The sequence below is a fragment of the Camarhynchus parvulus genome, chromosome 29 (genome assembly GCF_901933205.1).
Source record: "Camarhynchus parvulus chromosome 29, STF_HiC, whole genome shotgun sequence".
NCBI classification, from domain to species: Eukaryota; Metazoa; Chordata; class Aves; order Passeriformes; family Thraupidae; genus Camarhynchus; species Camarhynchus parvulus.
The window spans coordinates 1,268,877-1,290,462 of record NC_044599.1 but is presented as its reverse complement, the minus strand read 5'-3'; the positions used below and the strand labels follow the sequence as shown (position 1 = coordinate 1,290,462).

The following is a 21,586-nucleotide window of genomic DNA, read 5'->3' as shown; positions in this document are numbered from 1 at the left end:
CGGGTGACATCTTGGGGACATTCCGGGGGTGATATCCCGATGACATCCCAGTGACATCCCGGTGGTGATATCTTGGGGACATCCCGGTGACATCCCGGGGACATCCCGGTGACACCCGGTGACATTCCAGGGACATCCACAGGTGACACCTTGGGGGCATCCCTGTGAGGACACCCCGGTGACATCCCGGTGACATTTGGGGACATCCGGGTGACATCCAGCAACATCCTGGTGGCACCTGGTGACATCCCAGGGACACCCGGGGACATCCCGGTCATATCCTGGTGATATCTCGGTGACACCTTGGGGACATCCTGGTGGCACCTGGTGACATCCCGAGGACATCCGCGGGTGACACCTCGGGGACACCTTGGGGACACCGTGGGGACACCGTGGGGACACTTTGGGGACACCATAGGGACACTTTGGGGACAGCCCGGCGGTGGCAGCAGCAGCTCCCAGAAGCGCCCCCGGTGCGGGGGGGTCACAGCCCGGGGGTCTCTCTTTGGGGGTCTCTCTCTGTTTTTTGGGGGGCCCTTTGGGGGGCTCTCTTTGGGGGTCTCTCTCTGTTTTTTGGGGGGGGGGTCGCAAGGCACGAGCTCTGTAACAGTCGGGGGGGGGGGGCGCTGGTGGGGGGTCCCGGCGCCTCTTTGGTGGGGGGCGGCAGCAATTGTGGGGGGGGTCCCGAGCTCCCCCCCCCCCCGAGCCCCCCCCTCAGTGGGGTTTGGTTGGGGGGGGTCCGGGGGGGTCCCCAAATTCCGTCAGGGGAGGCTCCGCTCGTCCTGCAGCTCGTACCTGTAATGGGGGGGGCACATCAGAGACCCCTCCCCACATCAGAGACCCCTCCCCACATCAGAGACCCCTCCCCAGCCCCCTCACCAGCGCGGGTCCCCCTCGGACAGATCCACCTGGGCCAGCTCCAGCTGCAGCTGTGGGGAGGGGACAGAAAAGGGTCAGGGGGGCTCCCACGGCACCCCCAGAGCCCCCAGACCCCCCCAAACCCTCCCACGGCACCCCCAGAGCCCCCAGACCCCCCCAAACCCTCCCATGGCACCCCCAGAGCCCCCAGACCCTCCCCAGGACCCTCTGGGGACCCCCAGACCCCCCAAACCTCCCCCAAATCCCCTGGGGACCCTCAAACCCTCCCCAGGACTCCCCGAGCATCCCCAGGATCCCCCAGGACCCCCCAAACCCCCCCCAGGACCCCCAAACCCCCCCCAGGACCCCCCCGGGACCCCCCGGACCTTGCCCAGCGCCTCCTTCCCCCCGGTCACGAAGTTCCCCGAGGATTTCACGGTGGCCTCGAGCCGGCGCCGCGGCGCCTCCTCCGGGGGCAGCTCCCACTCGAACCTGGGCACCGGGCGGGGCTGGGACCCCCGCGACCCCCAAACCCTCCCCAGGACCTCCCGGGACCCCGGACCTCCCCAAAACCCTCTGGGCACCCCTAGACCCCCAAACCTTCCCCAGGACCCCCTCAGGAACTCCAGACCCCCCCCAAATCCTGACCCTCAAACCCTCCCCAAATCTTCCCCAAAACCCCCTGGGGACCCCCAGACCCCCCAAACCCTGAACCCCCAAACCCTCCCCAGGACCCCCTGCGGACCCCCAAAGGCCTCAAACTTCCTCAGGACCCCCTGGGGACCCCCAGCCCCCCCAAGCACCCCAAATCCTCCTCAGGACCCCCAGAACCCCCAGACCCTCCCCAAATCCCTCTGGGAACCCCCAAGCCTTCCCCAGCACCCCCAGGACCCCCCAAACCCGAAGCTCCCAGAGCTCCAACTCCTCCTTCACCTCTCCCAGACCCCCCCAGCTCAGCGTGGGACCCCCCGGGACCCCTCCCCCGACCTCTCGTTAAACTCGGGGTTCAGGGTCCGTCTCTGCACCCCCGTTTTCCGCTTGGAGCCGCCGCGGCCGCGCTCGGGGAGCAGCGCCAGGGACACGTAGGGGTCGGGCGGCTCCTTGGAGGCCGCGCGCAGATCCCTGGGGAGGGGGCGGGGGGTCCTCAGGGGGGGGGTCCCAAACTTGGGGGGGCTGGGGAGGGTCTGGGGGGGGCTTGGGGGTTCAGGGTTTGGGGGGGTTTGGGGGTTCTCGGGGGGTCCTGGGGAGGGTTTGCGGAGTCTGAGGGGTTTTGGGGAGGGGGCGTGGGGGTCCTCAGGGGGTCCTTGAGAAGGTTTGGGAGGGTTTGGGGGTTCAGGGTTTGGGGGTCCCCAAGAGGTTTTGGGGAGGGTTTGGGGGTTCGGGGTTTGGGGGGTTTGGGGGGGTCTGAGGCTCCTGGGGAGGGTCTGGGGGTCCCCAGGTGGTCCTGGGGAGGGTTTGGGGGGTCTGGGGGGTTTTGGGGAGGGTGCATGGGTGTCCTCGGGGGTCCCAACCTCGGGGGGTCTGGGGAGGGTCTGGGGGTTCAGGGTTTGGGGGTTGCCAAGAGGTTTTGGGGAGGGTTTGGGGGGTAAGAATTTGGGGGTTCTGGGGGTCTCCAGGGGGTCCTGAGGAAGTTTGGGAGTTTTGGGGGGGCCTGAGGGTCCTGGGGAGGGTTTGAGGGTCGGGGTTTGGGGGTTCTGGGGGTCCCAAGGGGGTCCTGGGGAGGGTTTGGGGGTTCAGGGTTTGGGGGTCTGGGGGTCCCCAGGGGTTTTTGGGCAGGGTTTTTGGGGTTCAGGTGTCAGCTCCAGCCTCACCTGCAGCTGTGCACGATGGCCACCAGGCGGCGCTGCTCGCGGTGGAGCCGCAGCGAGAGCAGCACCCGGGGACCCTGCGGGGGCTGGGGGCGCCTGGAAATCGGGAATTTGGGTCTGGGGGTCGGGAATCGGGAATTTGGGTCTGGGGGGGGCGGGAATCGGGAATTTGGGTCTGGGGGCGCCTGGAAATCGGGAATTTGGGTCTGGGGGGGGCGGGAATCGGGAATTTGGGTCTGGGGGGGGCGGGAATCGGGAATTTGGGTCTGGGGGGGGCGGGAATTGGGAATTTGGGTCTGGGGGGGGCGGGAATTGGGAATTTGGGTCTGGGGGTCGGAATTGGGAATTTGGGTCGGGGGCGGAATTGGGAATTTGGGTCGGGGGGGTCGGGAATTGGGAATTTGGGTCGGGGGGGGCGGGAATTGGGAATTTGGGTCTGGGGGGTCGGGAATTGGGAATTTGGGGTTGGAGCCCCCCGTGTTCACTGGCACAACCCCCCTGTCCAGCCCAGGACCATAAAACCACCCATGCATTTTTAGGGGCATTGGAAATTTGGGAATTTGGGGTCTGGGGGGGCTGAAAATTTGGGAATTTGGGGGGGGTTGGAAATTTGGGGTCTGGGAGTGTTGAGAATTTGGGAATTTGGGGTCTGGGGGGGTTGGAAATTGGGAATTTGGGGATTTGGGGTCTGGGGGGTTGGAAATTTGGAATTTGGGGTTGCAGCCCCCCCTTCCTAGCACCCCTAACCCCCCCCTTCCCCCGCACTTTTAGGGGCATTGGAAATTCGGGAATTTGGGGTCTGGGGTGTCAGAAATTCGGGAATTTTGGGGTGCAGCCCCCCCCCGTTCCCACCTGTCCGCCGGCACCTGGCGCTGGCGCAGCCCCCCCGCCCCTCGCTGCTCATCTTCCTCCCCCCTCTGCTCCTCCTCCTCCTCCTCCTGCGGCCGCTCCGGGTCCCCCCCCTCGGGGGCTCTGCGGGCCGCCCCCTCCTCAACCTCCTGCGACACCAGGACCTGCGGGGGGGGGGCTGGGGTCAGGGGGACCCCCTGGGACCCCCACCCACCCTGAGGGGATCCCCACCCACCCGGGGAGGGTTTGGGGTCAGGGGGGACCCCCACTCACCCCCGGGACCCCCACTCATTGCGTGGGACCCCCACCCGCCACGGGTGGGGTTTGGGGTCAGGGGGGTCTCCCCTCGCCCCCCCCCCCCGCACTCACCCCGAGCTGTGCCCGCAGCAGGAGCTGCCCCCCCCCGGGCAGGGGCACCCAGCCGTCCATGCTGAGCCCGGCCCGGGGCAGCAGCTGCGCCGCCAGGGGGAGGCTCAGGGAGCCCAGGGGGGGCCCCGCCTCGGCCCGGACCTGCGGGGGGGCGGGGGGAGCGGCTGAGACCCCCCCTCAGTGAGAGACCCCCCAGTCACAGACCCCCCCTCAGTGAGAGATCCAATCAATGAGAGACCCCCCCTCAGTGAGAGACCCCCCAATCACAGACCCCCCCTCAGTGAGAGATCCAATCAATGAGAGACCCCCCCTCAGTGAGAGACCCCCAATCACAGACTAAAAAAAAAAAACCCCCTCAGTGAGAGACCCAATCAATGAGAGACCCCCTCAGTGAGAGACCCCCCTCAGTGAGACCCCCCCCCAATCACAGACACCCCCTGAATGAGACACCCAATCAATGAGAGACACCCCCTCAGTGAGACCCCCCCTCAATCAGAGACCCACCCCCTCAGTGAGACCCCCCATGGGACCCCCCCCCAGCCCGTGAGACACCCCCAATCCATGAGACCCCCCCCATTTGTGAGACCCCTCCCCTATCAGTGAGACCCCCCCCATTTGTGAGACCCCTTCCCTCTCTATGAGACCCCTCCCCAATCCATGAGCCCCCCCACAATCCATGAGACCCCCCTCACTAAGACCCCCCTCAGTGAGACACTCCCCAATTCACGAGCCCCCCCACAATCCGTGAGACCCCTCCTCAATGAGACCCCTCCCCGCCATGAGCCCCCCATTCACCCCCCCACCTGCAGCTCCAGCGTCTCCGCGTGCGGCCGCCTGATGAGGAAGGAGAAGCCTTCATCCCACACGGGCTCCGTGCAGGGGGGGCAGCTCTGGGGATGGGGGGGGGGGATTGAGGAGCTGAGAGACCCCCGGACCCCCCCCCAAACCCCCCAAACCCCCCTGGACCCCCCCCCCGAACCCCAGCCGGCCCCACCTGGGTTCTGAAGGAGGCGGCGCCCACGGCCAGGCTGGCAAAGGCGCGGGGCGGCTGCGGAGCCCTTCCGGAGCTGGGGGGACATCGGGGGACATCAGGGGACATTTGGGGACATTAGGGACATCAGGGGACATCAGGGGACATTTGGGGACATTTGGGACATTTTGGGGACATGTGGAGTCATTTCGGGCACATTTGGGGATATTTCGGGCACATTTGGGGATATTTCGGGCACATTTAGAGTAATTTTGGGGACATTCGGGGACATTTGGTGACACTGGTGACGCACGTGCTGGTACGTGTTGGTGGCAGTGATGGGATTGGGGACATTTTGGGGATATTCGGGGTCATTTTGGGGACATTTGGGGTCATTCGGGGACATTTGGGGACACTTGGGGGCATTTTGGGGATATTTGGGGCCATTTTGTGGCCATTTCGGGGCCGTTTGGGGCCATCTGGGGCCGTTTGGGGCTGTTTGGGGCCATTTGGGGCCATTTAGGGCCATTTAGGGATATTTTGGGGCCATTTTGGGGCCGTTTGGGGCCATTTTGGGATATTTTGGGGCCATTTTGGGGCCGTTTGGGATATTTTGGGGCTGTTTGGGGCCATTTGGGGCCATTTTGGGGCCATTTAGGGCCATTTTGGGATATTTTGGGGCCATTTTGGGGCTGTTCGGGGCCATTTTGGGATATTTTGGGGCCATTTTGGGATATTTTGGGGCCGTTTGGGGTTGTTTTGGGGCCATTTGGGGCCATTTGGGGGCCATTTGGGGCCATTTGGGGCCATTTAGGGATATTTTGGGGCTGTTTTGGGCCATTTTGGGCCATTTTGGGGCCATTTGGGGATATTTTGGGATATTTTGGGACATTTTGGGGCCGTTTGGGATATTTTGGGGCCGTTTGGGGCCATTTGGGGCCATTTTGGGGCCATTTTGGGGCCATTTTGGGCCATTTTGGGCCATTTTGGGGCCATTTTGGGGCCGTTTGGGGCCATTTTGGGATATTTTGGGGACATTTTGGGGCCATTTTGGGGCCATTTTTGGGCTATTTTGGGGCCATTTTGGGATATTTTGGGGCCGTTTGGGGTCGTTTTGGGGCCATTTGGGGCCATTTTGGGGCCATTTGGGGCCGTTTGGGGCCATTTAGGGATATTTTGGGGCTGTTTTGGGCCATTTTGGGCCATTTTGGGGCCATTTTGGGATATTTTGGGATATTTTGGGGCCATTTTGGGGCCTTTTGGGATATTTTGGGGCCATTTGGGGCCATTTTGGGATATTTTGGGGCCATTTAGGGATATTTTGGGGCCGTTTGGGGCCATTTGGGGGCCATTTGGGGCCATTTTGGGGCCATTTAGGGATATTTTGGGGCTGTTTTGGGCCATTTTGGGCCATTTTGGGGCCATTTGGGGATATTTTGGGATATTTTGGGATATTTTGGGGCCATTTTGGGGCCATTTTGGGGCCCTTTTGGGGGCCCTTTGGGGCCCTTTGGGGCCATTTTGGGGCCCTTTGGGGCCATTTTGGGGCCATTTTGGGGCCGTTTGGGGCCGTTTTGGGATATTTTGGGGCCGTTTTGGGCCATTTTGGGCCATTTTGGAGCCATTTTGGGGCCGTTTGGGGCCATTTTGGGATATTTCAGGGCCATTTTGGGCCATTTGGGGCCATTTAGGGATATTTTGGGAGTTTGGGGGGCGTTTTGGGGATGGTTTGGGGGCCTTTGGGGGCCATTTGGGGCGTTTGGGGCCATTTTGGGGGTTTTGGGGCCATTTTGGGCGGGGCGACATTTTGGGGCCATTTGGGGCCATTTTGGGCCATTGGGGCCGTTTGGGGCCATTTGGGGCCATTTTGGGGCCGTTTGGGGCCATTTTGGGGCTGTTTTGGGCCATTTTGGGATATTTTGGGGCCGTTGGGGGCCGTTGGGGCTCTCACCGGCAGATCCGCGGCTCTGTCCAGGTACACGCGGAGCAGCGCGGCCGAGAGCTCCGGGCCGTGCTGGGGCTGCAGGAGCGCGTTGGTGTGCAGCACCTGGGGAGGGGGCGCGGGGTGGGCGGGGGGGGTGTGGGATGGGGGGAGAACGGGGAAGGCGAGGGGATGGGTTTGGGGTCTTTGGGAGGGGATTTGGGGTTGGTAGGGTGGGGATTTGGGTGGGCGGGGGTCGCACAAGGTGGGCGGGGAGACCCCCGGGAGGGGGGCAGAGAATGGGGGGAAAGGGATGGGAATGGGTTTGGGGTCTTTGGGGATGGGTTTGGGGACTATGGGGAGGGGATTTGGGGTCTGCAGGGGTGGGTCGGGGGTCGCACAGGGGTGGGGAGACCCCCGGGAAGGTGAGGATGGAGTAGGGAGGAAAGCGGGGAAAGGGATGGGGCTGGGTTTGGGGTTTGTGGGAGGGGGTTTGGGGTTTTGGGAAGGGGTTTGGGGACCGTCGGACGGGATTTGGGGTTGGTAGGGAGGGGATTTGGATGGGCGGGGGTCGCATAGGGGCGGGGGTTTGTAGGGTGGAGATTTGGGGTCGGTGGGTCTGGGGTCTGTAGGATGGGTCTGGGGTCCATGGGGATGGGTTTGGGGGTTTGTACAAGGGGGTCTGGGGTCTCTGGGATGGGTCTGGGGTCGGTGGGAGGGGTCTGGGGTCAGTGGGTCTGGGGTCCATGGGGAGGGGGGGATTTGGGGTCGGTGGGTCTGGGGTCTGTAGGATGGGTCTGGGGTCCATGGGGATGGATGGGTCTGGGGTTTGTGGGTTTGGGATTTTTGGGGATGGGGTCTGGGGTCCATGGGGTGGGTTTGGGGTCTGTAGGATGGGGTCCCTGCAATGGGGTCTGGGGTCCCTGCAATGGGTCTGGGGTCCCTGGGATGGGTCTGGGGTCCCTGTAATGGGTCTGGGGTCCCTGGGATGGGTCTGGGGTCCGTGGGATGGGTCTGGGGTCCCTGCAATGGGTCTGGGGTCCCTGGGATGGGTCTGGGGTCCCTGTAATGGGTCTGGGGTCCCTGTGATGGGTCTGGGGTCCCTGGGATGGGTCTGGGGTCCCTGCAATGGGGTCTGGGGTCCCTGTAATGGGTCTGGGGTCCATGGGGTGGGTTTGGGGTCTGTAGGATGGGGTCCCTGCAATGGGGTCTGGGGTCCCTGGGATGGGTCTGGGGTCCCTGGGATGGGTCTGGGATCCGTGGGATGGGTCTGGGGTCCCTGTAATGGGTCTGGGGTCCCTGGGATGGGTCTGGGGTCCCTGCAATGGGGTCTGGGGTCCCTGGGATGGGTCTGGGGTCCCTGGGATGGGTCTGGGGTCCCTGCAATGGGGTCTGGGGTCCCTGGGATGGGTCTGGGGTCCGTGGGATGGGTCTGGGGTCCGTGGGATGGGGTCTGGGGTCCCTGGGATGGGTCTGGGGTCCCTACAATGGGTCTGGGGTCCCTGTAATGGGTCTGGGGTCCCTGGGATGGGTCTGGGGTCCCTGCAATGGGGTCTGGGGTCCCTGCGATGGGTCTGGGGTCCCTGGGATGGGTCTGGGGTCCCTGCAATGGGTCTGGGGTCCCTGGGATGGGTCTGGGGTCCCTGGGATGGGTCTGGGGTCCCTGCAATGGGTCTGGGGTCCCTGGGATGGGTCTGGGGTCCCTGGGATGGGTCTGGGGTCCGTACCCTGTCCAGCAGCTCCGCGCTCGGCCGCGGTTCGAGGCTCTCCAGGCGCACGTGGAGCCGCCCCGAGGGAACGTCCTGGAGGGGCAGCCACTGGGGGGGGGCGTGGGACCCCTCCTCACTTCCTGAGACCCCCCCAGCCCGAGAGACCCCTCCCCACTTTGTGAGACCCCTCCCCACTTTGTGAGACCCCCCCAATCCCTGAGACCCCCCCAAACTGATGAGACCCCCCCCCTTTTGAGACCCCCAAAGGTGAGACCCCCCCCAAATAACCCACCCCCCAGGGACCCCCCCCCAACCTCATCCACGACGCGGCTGCTCAGGACCCTCCTGAGGGGCACCTTGCACCTGGGAGGGGGGGGCACGGGGTGAGACCCCCCCCCAAAAAACCCCAAAATCCCAAAACCCCCCCAAAGCCTGTCCGGACCCCCCAAATTCTCCCCAGAACCCACAAAATCCCCCCCACGCCCCCCAAAATTCCCCATAAATCCCCTCCAGACCCCCTCGAGACCCCCCCCAAATCCCCTTGAGACCCCCAAAATTCCCCCCAAACCTTTCCAGACCCCCAAAATTCCCCCAAACCACTCCAGAATCCCCCCAAAATTGCCCCAAAACCCTTCCAGACCCCCATAATATCCCCAAAATCTGCTCTAGACCCCCAAAAATTCCCCCAAATCCCCTGCAGAGCCCCCAAAATCCCTCCAGACCCCCCAAAAATTCCCACAAAATCCTTCTGGACCCCCAAAAATCCCCCTGAATCCCCTCCAGACTCCTCAAAACCCCCTCAAAACCCCTCAGACCCCTCCCCCAAATCCCCTTGAGACCCCCAAATTTCCCCCCAAACCCTTCCAGACCCCCCAAAAATTCCCCAAAATCCACTCTAGACCCCCAAAAAATCCCCTCCACGCCCCTCAAAATTCCCCCCAAAATTCTTCTGGACCCCTAAAATTCCCCCCAAATCCCCTCGAGACCCCCCCAGACCCCCCCAGACTCCCACCTGCCCAGGAAGTCGTCCTTGTCGATGTCTTTGTCGAAGAGGTCGAACTCCACGTCCTGCCCCGGGACATCGTCCACGATCACCTGGGGGAGCAAAATCCAAATTATTGATCGGCCTTGTTCCTTGTTCTTGCTGTGCCTCAGTTTCCCCCGTGCTGTGCCTCAGTTTCCCTCTGCCGTGCCTCAGTTTCCCCAGGTCACAGTTTCCCTGGTGCCGTGCCTCAGTTTCCTGTTCCAGAACCACCCCCGTGCCTCAGTTTCCCTCACCCGTGCCTCAGTTTCCCCTGCCGTGCTGTGCCTCAGTTTCCTCGTGCCATGCCTGTTTCCCCAGCGCTGTGCCTCAGTTTCCCTCACCCGTGCCTCAGTTTCCCCGTGCCTCAGTTTCCCCGGTGCCATCCCTCAGTTTCCCTCTCCTGTGCCTCAGTTTCCCCACCGTGACGTGCCTCAGTTTCCCCCTCGGTGTCGGTGCTGTGCCTCAGTTTCCCCGGCGCCGTGCCTCAGTTTCCCTGGCGCCGTGCCTCAGTTTCCCTTTCCATAACCACCCCTGTGCCTCAGTTTCCCCGGTGCCAGTGCCATGCCTCAGTTTCCCTGCCATGCCTCAGTTTCCCCTTCCCGGTGCCGTGCCTCAGTTTCCCCAGCGCCGTGCCTCAGTTTCCCTCTCCCGTGCCTCAGTTTCCCGGCGCTGTGCCTCAGTTTCCCCTCCCTGGTGCCGTGCCTCAGTTTCCCCGGTGCCGTGTCTCAGTTTCCCTCTCCCGTGCCTCAGTTTCCCCGGTGCCGTGCCTCAGTTTCCCTCTCCCGTGCCTCAGTTTCCTCTCCCGTGCCTCAGTTTCCCCGGTGCCGTGCCTCAGTTCCCCTCCCCGCGCCGTGCCTCAGTTTCCCTCTCCCGTGCCTCAGTTTACCTCGTAGCTCTCGTTCCAGCGCGGGTTCAGCTCGTCGCGCACCACGCGGCTGCGGAAGCGGCTCCCGCCCGCGCGCACCTCGGCGTAGGGATCCGAGCGGCCCCGCACGAGGCCCCCGAGCCGCTGGTCCTTGGCCACGAGCGCCGCGGCCTCGAGCAGCTGCACCCGCAGCACCCGCTGCGGCCGGGGGCACCGGCAGGTGAGGGGGGCACCGGACGGACCCACGGACACAGCCCCGTGAGCGCCGGGACCACCGGGAGCTGAGGGGGAGGGAGCGACGGACCGGACAGACCGACGGACACAGCCCCGGACAGCCCTGAACCCCCCCCGGGACCACCGGACAGACCGACGGACACAGCCCCGGACAGCCCTGAACTTCCCCCAGGATGACGGACAGACCGACGGACACAGCCCCGGACAGCCCTGAACCCCCCCCGGGACCACCGGACAGACCGACGGACACAGCCCCGGACAGCCCTGAACCCCCCCCAGGATGACCGGACAGACCGACGGACACAGCCCCGGACAGCCCTGAACCCCCCCCAGGATGACCGGACAGACCGACGGACAAGCCCGGACAGCCCTGAACTTCCCCAGGATGACCGGACAGACCGACGGACACAGCCCGGACAGCCCTGAACCCCCGGACCAGGACACCGACGGACACAGCCCCGGACAGCCCTGAACCCCCAGGATGACGGAAGACCGACGGACACAGCCCCGGACAGCCCTGAACCCCCCAGGATGACCGGACAGACCGACGGACACAGCCCCGGACAGCCCTGAACTTCCCCCAGGATGACCGGACAGACCGACGGACACAGCCCCGGACAGCCCTGAACCCCCCCCGGGACCACCGGACAGACCGACGGACACAGCCCCGGACAGCCCTGAACCCCCGGGACCACCGGACAGACCGACGGACACAGCCCCGGACAGCCCTGAACCCCCGGGACCACCGGGACCCCCAGAGCCCCGGCCTCGAGCAGCTGCACCCGCAGCACCGGGGACACCGGGAGGTGACCGACGGACCGGACAGACCGACGGACACAGCCCCGGACAGCCCTGAACCCCCCACCCCGGGATGACCGGACAGACACACGGACAGCCTGAACCCACCGGGAGCTGAGCGGGGAGGGGACCGACGGACCGGACAGACCCACGGACAGCCCCGGATAACCCTGAAACCCCCCCGGGACCACCGGGACCCCCCCAAGAGCCCCCCAGGACCTCCCCAAGACCCCTCTAGGACTCCCCAGGGACCCCCAGGACCCCCCAGGACTCCCTCAGGACCCCTCCCCAAAGTCCCTGACCCCCATCCTGACCCCCAGAACCCCCATGTGACCCCCAGAACCCCCCCCATAAACCCCCCGGACCCCTCCCCACCCCACCCTGCACCCCCAGGACCCCAATCCTGACCCCCAGACCCCCCCCCCCAGGACCCCTCCCCACCTCGGTGCCGGAGCGGGGGTCGGGCCCGGCCCGGCTCGGTCTGGGCGGGGGTCCCTCGGTGTCGCTTTTGGGGGGCTCCGCCTGTCCCGGGGGGGCCCCGCCGGGCTCGGGGGGCTCCGGGAACAGCACCTGGGGGGGGGTGAGGGTCAGAGGGACCCCAAAACCCCCCCGGGACACCCCCCCGAAGCCCCCTCCTCACCCGGAGCTCCAGCTGGAGGTGCAGGAGCGCCCCCGGCCCCGAGCGCTGCAGCGGGAAGGGCTCGGCCAGCGACAGCGACGGCGACTGCAGCAGTCGCGACAGAGGCAGCGACAGAGAGCCCAGGGGCGACTGGCGGGGGTCGTCCTTCACCTGAGGGGGTGCAGGGGGATAGAGGGGAAAAAATGGAGGTGAAAAAAGGGGGGGAAAAGGGGGAAAATGGGGGGGAAGGGGAGAAAATGGGGGAAATGAGGGTGGAAATGGGGAAAAAAAGGGGGAAATGGAGGAAAGGAGGAGAAAAAAAGGGGAGAAAGGAGGAGAAAAAAGGGAGGGAAATTGGGGGGGAAAGGGGAAAATATGGGGGGGAAGGAAGGGAGGGAAAGGGAGGGAAATTGGGGTGAGAAAAAGGGGATAGAGGGGGGGAAATGGGAGGGAAGGTGGGGGGAATGGGGGAAATAAGGGGGGGAAAAGGGGGAAAAAGGGGGAAGGGGAAAAAGGTGGGGGAAAAGGGGGAGAAAAGGGGGAAAGGAGAGTGGAGGATGGAAAGGGAGAGAAAGAGAAAGGGGAAGGGGGGAAGAGGGGAGGATACAGGGATTGGGGAGAACACAGGAGTGGGGATTTGGGGGGATCTGGGGGGGACTTGGGGGGGGTTGGGGAACCAGAGGAACACAGAGCCGGGGTTCTGGGGGGATTTGGGGGGCACACGGAGCCGGGGTTCTGGGGGGATTTGGGGGCACACGGAGCAGGGGTTTTGGGGGGATTTGGGGGCACACGGAGCAGGGGTTTTGCGGGGATTTGGGGGGCACACGGAGCAGGGGTTCTGGGGGGATTTGGGAGGATTTTGCGGGGATTTGGGGGCACACGGAGCCGGGGTTCTGGGGGGATTTGGGGGCACACGGAGCCGGGGTTTTGGGGGGATTTTGAGGGGATTTGGGGGCACACGGAGCCGGGGTTCTGGGGTCCCACCTGGAAATCCACGTCCTGGTTGCTGGGGTCGTGCAGGAAGAAGCGGAAAGCGTCCTCCCACACGGGGGCTGAGGTGTTGCAGACCACCTGGGGGTCGGGGCTCAGGTCAGACCCCCCAAACCCCCAAAAACCCCCCAAAACCCCCCAAAACCCCCAAACCCCCAAACCCCTCCCACCTTGCTCTCCCTGGTGACGTCCTGCACCGACACCTGAACCACGGGGTTGGGCTCCTTGCCTGCTTTCCTTACCTGCACCGAAAATGGGGGGTCAAGGGGGGGTCCCCCACTTCTGACCCCCCCCAGGGACCCCCCCAAACCCCCCCAGACTCACGGGCAGCCCCTCAGCCCTGTCCAGATACACCACGAGGATGGCGGAGGAGGGGGGGTCGGGCTTGGCCACGATTTTTTGGTTCTTCTCCAAAACCTGAGGGGGCCAAAAATTTGGGGGGGGGGTCTGATAAAGCAGGACCGCCCCCCCCCCCAATACAGCTGAACCCCAAAAATGTCCCGGGACTGACCTGGTCCAGCTTGGAGGCGTCGGAGAGCAGCGAGAGCCATTCCAGGCGCAGGTGGAGCCGGCCCTGCCCCCCCTCCTGCAGCGGGAACCACTGGGGGGGAAAAATGGGGAGGGGGCGTCAGCGCGACCCCCCCCGAACCACAAAACCCCGCCCCCAGACCCCCTCGAACTCCAAATCTCCAAATGCCCAAAATCCCAAATCTCCAAATCCCCAAATGCCCAAAATCCCCAAATTTATAAATCCCCAAAATCCCGAATCTCCAAATAATCCCCAAATCCCCAAACCCCCAAATTCCCAAATCCCTAAATCCCCAAATACCCCAAACCCACCCCTCCACCCCCCTCCCCCCCCAAACCCCATTAACCCCCTCCAACCCCCTCCCACTCCCCACCCAAATTCCCAAATCCCTAAATCCCCAAATAATCCCCAAAATCCCAAATCTCCAAATCTCCAAATCTCCAAATCCCCAAATCTCCAAATAATCCCCAAATCCCCAAAACTCACCTCGTCCATCACCCGAGCTCTGAGTACCTCCCCGAGGTCCAGCTTCATCCTGGGGGGGGGGGGAAATTTGGAAATTTGGGGATTATTTGGGGATTTGGGGATTATTTGGAGATTTGGGGTTTGGGGATTTGGGGATTTGGGGTTTGGAGATTTGGGGTTTGGAGATTTGGAGTTTGGAGATTTGGAGTTTGGGGGTTTGGGGTTTGGAGATTTGGAGTTTGGGGGTTTGGGGATTTGGGGTTTGGGGATTTGGGGATTTGGGGATTATTTGGAGATTTGGGGATTATTTGGAGATTTGGGGTTTGGCGATTTGGGAATTTGGGGTTTGGGGATTTGGGGAGGGGGGCAGGGGGGTGAAGACCCCTCCCCAAATTTGGGGGTGCCCCCCCCCCCTCACCTGCCCAGCAGATCGTCCTTGTCGGGGTCCTTGTCGAAGAGCTCGACCTCCAGCTCCTGCCCCGGCACCTCGTGCACCATGAACTGGGGGGACAGCGCGGATGGGGGGGGTCCCGTGTGCCCCCCGTGTCCCCAAACCCCCCTGGGGGGGGGGTCCCGTGTCCATCCCTCTGTCCATCTCTGTCCATCCCTCTGTCTGTCTTTCTGTCCATCCCTCCGTCCGTCCCTCTGTCTGTCGCTCTGTCCGTCTGTCCCCCTCACCTCGTACACCTCGTCCCACACGGGGCCCAGGCTGTCCCCGATCACCCTGCTTGTCACCGCCTGTGTCCCTCTGTCCATCCCTCTGTCCCTCTGTCCATCCCCCTGTCCCTCTGTCCATCCCCCTGTCCGTCTGTCCGTGCTCGCCTCGTACATCTTGTCCCACGTGGGCTCCATGCTGTCCCCAGTGACCCTGCTTGTCACCGCCTGTGTCCCCCTGTCCATCCCCCTGTCCATCTGTCCGTCTGTCCGTGCTCACCTCGTACATCTCATCCCATACTGGGTCCAGGCTGTCCCCAGTGACGCTGCTTGTCACCGCCTGTGTCCCCCTGTCCATCCCCCTGTCCATCTGTCCGTCTGTCCGTGCTCACCTCGTACATCTCATCCCATACTGGGTCCAGGCTGTCCCCAGTGACCCTGCTTGTCACCGCCTGTGTCCCTCTGTCCATCCCTGTGTCCATTCCAGTGTCCCCCTGTCCATCCCCCTGTCTGTCTGTCCCCCTCACCTCGTACATCTCGTCCCACACGGGGTCCAGGCTGTCCCCGATCACCCGGCTTGTCGCCGTCTGTGTCCCCTCCACCCTCCCCCTCACCTGTACATCTCCCCACACGGGCCAGGCTGCCCCGACACCGTGTCACCGCCTGTCCTCTGTCCATCCCTCTGTCCTCTGTCCACCCCCGCCCTGTCCCCCCACCTACATCTCGCCCCACCGGGGCCAGGCTGCCGACACCCCGCTTGACGCCGTCTGTGTCCCCACCGTCCGGAACCAGCGGCCCTGGACGAGCCCGCCCAGGAAGCTACCAATGGCGGCCACCAGCGACACCCGCACCACGCCCTGGGGACACCGAGGGGACAATGGGGACACCAGCGACACCCGCACCACGCCCTGGGGACACCGGGGGGACAATGGGGACACCAGGGACACCAGGGACACCCGCACCACGCCCTGGGGACATCGGGGACAATGGGGACACCGGGGACACCCGCACCACGCCCTGGGGACACCGAGGGGACAATGGGGACACCGGGGACACCCGCACCACGCCCTGGGGACACCGAAGGGACAATGGGGACACCAGGGACACCAGCGACACCCGCACCACGCCCTGGGGACACCGAGGGGACAATGGGGACACCAGGGACACCAGGGACACCCGCACCACGCCCTGGGGACATCGGGGGGACAATGGGGACACCAGGGACACCCGCACCACGCCCTGGGGACATCGGGGACAGTGAGGGGACAATGGGGACACCGGGGACACCCGCACCACGCCCTGGGGACACCGAGGGGACAATGGGGACACCAGGGACACCAGGGACACCCGCACCACGCCCTGGGGACACCGAGGGGACAATGGGGACACCGGGGACACCCGCACCATGCCCTGGGGACATCGGGGACAATGGGGACACCAGCGACACCAGCGACACCCGCACCACGCCCTGGGGACACCGAGGGGACAATGGGGACACCAGGGACACCCGCACCACGCCCTGGGGACATCGGGGACAATGGGGACACCAGGGACACCCGCACCACGCCCTGGGGACATCGGGGACAGTGAGGGGACACCAGGGACACCAGGGACACCCGCACCACGCCCTGGGGACATCGGGGGGACAATGGGGACACCAGCGACACCCGCACCACGCCCTGGGGACACCGAGGGGACAATGGGGACACCGGGGACACCAGCGACACCCGCACCACGCCCTGGGGACACCGAGGGGACAATGGGGACACCGGGGACACCCGCACCACGCCCTGGGGACATCGGGGACACCGAGGGGACAGCGGGGTCACCAGGGAGGGACAAAGGCCCTGGGACAACAAGAAATGGAGGAGGGAGATGGTGGGGGAAAGGGAGAGGAGAGGAGAGGAGAGGAAAAAGGGGAAAAGGAGGGAGAGGGAAGGGGAAAATGGGAGGGGTGAGAAAGGGAAAATGGGGGAAATGAGGGGGGTCAGAAAGGTAAATGGGGGGGGTCAGAAGGGGAAAAGGGGGGGCTCCAAAGGGGAAATGGGGAGGGGTCAGAAGGAAAAATGGAGGGGTTAAAAGGGTTAAATTTGGGGGAGTCAGGAGGGGGAAATGGGAAGGGTCAGAGGAGAAGACGGGGGATCAGAAAGGGAAAAGGGGGGGTTAAAAGGGTTAAATTTGGGGGGGGTCACAAGGGGAAAATGGGGGGGGATCAGAAGGAAAAAATGTGGGGATCAGAAAGGGATAACTGAGTGGGTCAGAAAGGTAAAACGGGGGTGTCCAAAGGGGAAATGAGGGGTGTCAGAAAGGTACAACGGGCGGGTCAGAAGGGGGAAATGGGGGTGCCACGACCCCCCCCCGGCCCCCCCCTCACCCTGGGCAGGGGCCAGCGCAGCCGCGCAGCCTCGGGCAGGTCGGGCAGCAGCGGCAGCAGCAGCCGGTTGGGCAGCACCAGGTAGGAGGCGATGCTGTCCATGATCATCGAGTCCGACATGGAGCTGGGGGGGGGGAACACGGTCAGGGGGGGGCCCGGGGGGGGGCACACGGTCAGGGGGAGGGTCCCGGGGGGGGCACACGGTCAGGGGGAGGGTCCCCAGCAAGGGGGGGCTCACCTGAGCCCAGGGATGTCCAGCAGGTTGGTCATTCCTGTCCAGTTGATGTCCAGCGTCTGCAATGGGGGGGTAAGGAAGGGGGGCACTCCTGGTGTTCTTTTTGGGGGGGGGTCTGGGGTCCTTTTTTAGGGAGGGGAGGGGATCCCCAGTGGGTCCTGGGGGATTCTGGTCTGGTCCTTTTTTTTGGGGGGGGGGATCTGGAGTCCTTTTTGGGGGGGAATTCCAATCATTTTTTTGGGGGGATGGGGTCCCTGGTGTGTGCTGGGGGGGGGCTCTGTTCCTTTTTTGGGGTGGGGGGATCCCCAGTGGGTCCTGGGGGTTCTGGTCCTTTTTTTTTTTGGGGGGGGGGAATATCCCCGGTGTGTACTGGGGGGGTTCCCGCTCCTTTTTTTGGGGTGGGGTCCACCCCTGCCATGTCCTGGGGGGGTTCCTGGTCCCCTTTTTTTTTGGGGGGGGGGCGGAAATCCTCAGTGTATCCTTGCAGGGGAATTCTGGTTCTCTTTTTTTGGGGGGGGGGGTATCCCCAGCATGTATTGGGGGGGGGTTCTCTTCCTAATTTTGGGTTGGGGTCCACCCTCGCTGTGGGTGGAATTATCCTGGGGGGGTAATTCTGATCCTTTTGGGGGGGAGGGATCCTCAATGTATCCTGGGGGGGTTCCCGCTCCCTTTTTTTGGAGGGGGATCTTCAGTGTGTCCTGGGGGGCATCTGTTGCTTTTTTTGGGGGGGGGGAGGACCCCTGCCATGTCCTGGGGGGGTTCTGGACCCTTTTTTGGGGTGGGGTCCTCATGAAAAAAAAAGTCTTTTTTGGGGAGGACACTCCCGCCCCCCCCCCCGCTGTATCCTGGGGGGCTCCTACTCCTTTTTTGGGGGGGGGTCCACCCTCGCCGTGCCCTGGGGGGGTGGTTCCCATCCCTTTTTTCGGGCGGGGGTCGCGGTGCGGGGCTCACCGGGCGGCGGATGAAGAAGACGCTGAGTGCCCCCACGATGGGCGCCTCCCCCAGCAGCGGCTCCAGGATCACCCTGAGCACCCCGTGCAGCTGGGATGGGGGGTCACAATGAGCCGGGACCCCCCCTCAAACTCCCCCACCACCCCAAAAACCTCACCTGCATCCCCTTCACCCCCGCCTTGCAGAAGAATTTCTTCACCTCCACGTCGATCTGGACGTCGCCCACGTAGCTGGGGGGGGCACAAATTGGGGAGGGGGCGTCACCACGACCCCTCCCCCACCCCCCCGGACCCCTCCCCAGCTGGGGGAGCCCCCCCAGAGTCGCTCACCTGATGTTGAGGTCCAGCAGGATTTGCTTCTGGTGCGTTCCGGGGTGGGCTTGGACCCCCAGGACACGGAGGGGCTGGGGGGGATTTGGGATTTTTGGGGGGGGGGGCTCGGCATTTTGGGGGGGAGATTTGGGATTTTGGGGAGGGTCTCAGCATTTTAAGGGGGCGGTCTCGGCATTTTGAGGGGTTTCAGGGTGTGCTGGGTGAAGGTGGGGACCCCCCAAGACCCCCAAAATCACCAGGTGGGGACCCCCTGGACCCCCCCCCCTTCCCTGACCATTGTCAGCAGTGGGGGGGGGGGCAACAGCATGAGGGGGTCCTGGGGGGGTTTTAGGGGTCCTGGGAGGGGTTTAGGGGATTTTGGGGGGTCTCAGAGGGTTTAGGGGGATTTGGGGGGGTTTCAAGAGGTACAGGGGGGTTTGAGGGGGGTTAGAGGGGATTCTGGGGGTCCTGGGGGGTTTGGGGGGTCCTGGGGGATTGGGGTGGTTCAGAGGTGATTTAGGGGGGTCCCGGGGGGTTTATGGGGGATTTAGGGGGGTCCCAGGGGGTCTCAGGGGGGATTTTGGGGTCCCAGGGGGTTCAGGGGGGATTCTGGGGAGTCTCAGGGGGTTCAGGGGGGATTTTGGGGGTCCCGGGGAGCCCCCCCAGCGTCACCTTCTGTCCCAGGTCCACCCTGGTGAAGGCGAAGCTCTGCAGGTGGGCGCTGGAGGCGCGGATGGCCGGGGCCACCGAGTCCTGCAGGAGCTTCTCGAGATACTGGCCCAGGAAGGGCCAGGCCTGGGCCAGCACCTGCCGGACACACGGACACGGGGATGGACACACGGACACGGACACACGGACACGGGGATGGACACACGGACACAGGGTGGACACACGGACACACGGACACGGGGATGGACACACGGACACAGGGTGGACACACGGACACGGACACGGGATGGACACACGGACATGGGGTGGACACACGGACACACGGACATGGGGATGGACACACGGACACAGGGTGGACACACGGACATGGGGATGGACACACGGACACGGGGATGGACACACGGACACGGACACAGGGTGGACACACGGACACGGACACACGGACATGGGGATGGACACACGGACACAGGGTGGACACACGGACATGGACACGGACACACGGACACAGGGTGGACACACGGACACGGACACACGGACACGGACACACGGACACGGGGATGGACACACGGACACACGGACACGGACACACGGACACGGAGATGGACACACGGACACGGGGGAATGGAGGGGTAGATGCGGACAGACAGACATGGGGCATGGACAGGTGGACATGGGGGGGGACATGGGATGGACACAGTGCGGGGATGGACAGAGGGGATGGACAGAGGGCATGGACAGAGGGATGGACAGAAGAACGGACACCGGGAACGGAAGGATGGACAAGGGGTGGACAGAAGGATGCAGGGAGGGAGGGAAAGAGGCCGGGAGGGAGGGACAGGGGAGGGAGGGATGGAGGAGGGAGGGACGGACAGAGGGATGCGGGAGGGATGGACGGACGGACGCGGGAGCGGCAGGAGGCGGCGCAGGGCGCGGCGCGGGCCGGACACACGGACACACGGACGCACGGACACACGGACGCACGGACGCACGGACACAGACACACGGACGCACGGACGCCTCACCTTGTTGAGCCATTCCGCCCTCTCCACATCCGGGAAGCTGACCTGGGGGGACAGGGGGGCCCCTGAGCCCGGGGGGGGCACCGGGAACCACCGGGGATCACCGGGCCCCTCCCGGCGCCGTGCCTCAGTTTCCCCAACCTCCCGCTCAGCCCCCAGAACGGGGGGGTCCCGGTGTGGGGGGTGCGGACCCCTCCCAGCCCGCGGGGCCGGGCAGGAAGCGGCCCCCCCGGGCCCGGTGAGTCACGGCACCGCCGGAAGGCCCGGGCGGTACCGGGGCTGTCCCGGGCCCTCGGAGCGCGGGGACCCCGCCCTGGGGCGGCCACCGGGGGATGCGGGGGTCCCGGTGATCCCGCACGGCCGCGAGCTCCGAGCGGGGCTCGGTGCGGCCCCGCCCCACCGGGAAACCCCAAGGAGCGGGTGGGGAGCAGCACCGGGGGCACCGGGAGATGCCCGGGCGGCTCCGGGGGTCCCGGGAGTCCCCGGGGCGGCGCAGAGAGAAGGGAGCGGGAGCGGGAGCGGTGCGGGAGCGGTGCGGGATGCGCGGCACAGCCCGGGGGTCCCACCGGGGACCGTGCGGTGCCTCGGGGTCCGGCGGGGTCCGGTGCGGCTGTCGGGGCTCCCGGGGGTGCACGGGGCTGGGGGGATCCCCCGGTGCGCCAAGCGGGACCCGCAGCGGAGCAGAGAACCGGGACCCCCCCCCCGGGAAGTGCGGGGAACTCAAGCGGTGCCCGCAGCGCAGCAGAACCGGGACAGCCTCGGCAATCCCGGGGCTCCCACCGGGGGCGGCTGCGCTTCCCAAACTCCCACCGAGAAAGGGGAGGGGGAGGAAGGCGGTGCCCGGTGCGGGGATCCCGCCGGGGCTTCCCCCGCAGCGATAACGGCGCCGCAGCACCGATAACGGCCGGGAGCACCTTACCCAGGCCGGCAGCTCCCCGCGGGCGGCGGCGCGCACCGCCGCTTCTTCCTCACGGTGCAGGCGCTCGGCCGCGCGCATCCCGCGCTCCCGGGCGCGCCGCCGCCGCCGCCAGCCCGCGTAGAGCGCCAGGGCGAGCACCACGGCGCCCGCCCCGAGCCCCAGCAGCCCCGCGGCGTAAGCGGGCAGCGCCCAGAGCAGCCGCCGGCCCAGAGCGCCCAGAGCCGCCAGCCCGAGCCCGCTCGGCCGCTCCATCTCCGCGGCTCCCGTTCCGCGCTCCCGTTCCGCTCCCGCCGCGGCGCCGCCCCGGCCGCGCCCCGCGCACGCACGCGGCGCTGATTGGCTGAGCGGCGCGGCCCGGGACACGCCCCCACACACGCGCGCACCGCCCATTGGACGCCAGCCAGATCATGGCCACGCCCACTGAGCGCCGCACCCTGGCCACGCCC

The 21,586-nt window shown here is 65.2% G+C and overlaps 1 protein-coding gene across 1 annotated transcript; it reads right to left on the bottom strand.

The window, feature by feature from the left end:
* Positions 1-730: 730 nt before the first annotated feature.
* Positions 731-21,530, bottom strand: ESYT1 (extended synaptotagmin 1). Its single transcript, XM_030966993.1, has 32 exons — positions 21,141-21,530; positions 20,225-20,266; positions 19,206-19,340; positions 18,552-18,625; positions 18,380-18,452; positions 18,223-18,312; positions 17,275-17,330; positions 17,037-17,160; positions 15,442-15,519; positions 15,190-15,276; positions 14,427-14,509; positions 14,030-14,078; positions 13,526-13,615; positions 13,339-13,431; positions 13,185-13,256; positions 13,009-13,095; positions 12,046-12,195; positions 11,847-11,975; positions 10,395-10,571; positions 9,497-9,579; positions 8,799-8,847; positions 8,503-8,592; positions 6,806-6,901; positions 4,841-4,951; positions 4,688-4,774; positions 3,885-4,025; positions 3,519-3,679; positions 2,670-2,762; positions 1,846-1,980; positions 1,245-1,350; positions 880-929; positions 731-795 (listed from the first exon to the last, which is right to left on the bottom strand). The coding sequence occupies exons 1-32, from the start codon at positions 21,528-21,530 to the stop codon at positions 762-764; spliced, it is 3,315 nt and encodes a 1,104-aa protein (XP_030822853.1). The 3' UTR covers positions 731-761.
* Between the last annotated feature and the right edge of the window lie 56 nt (positions 21,531-21,586).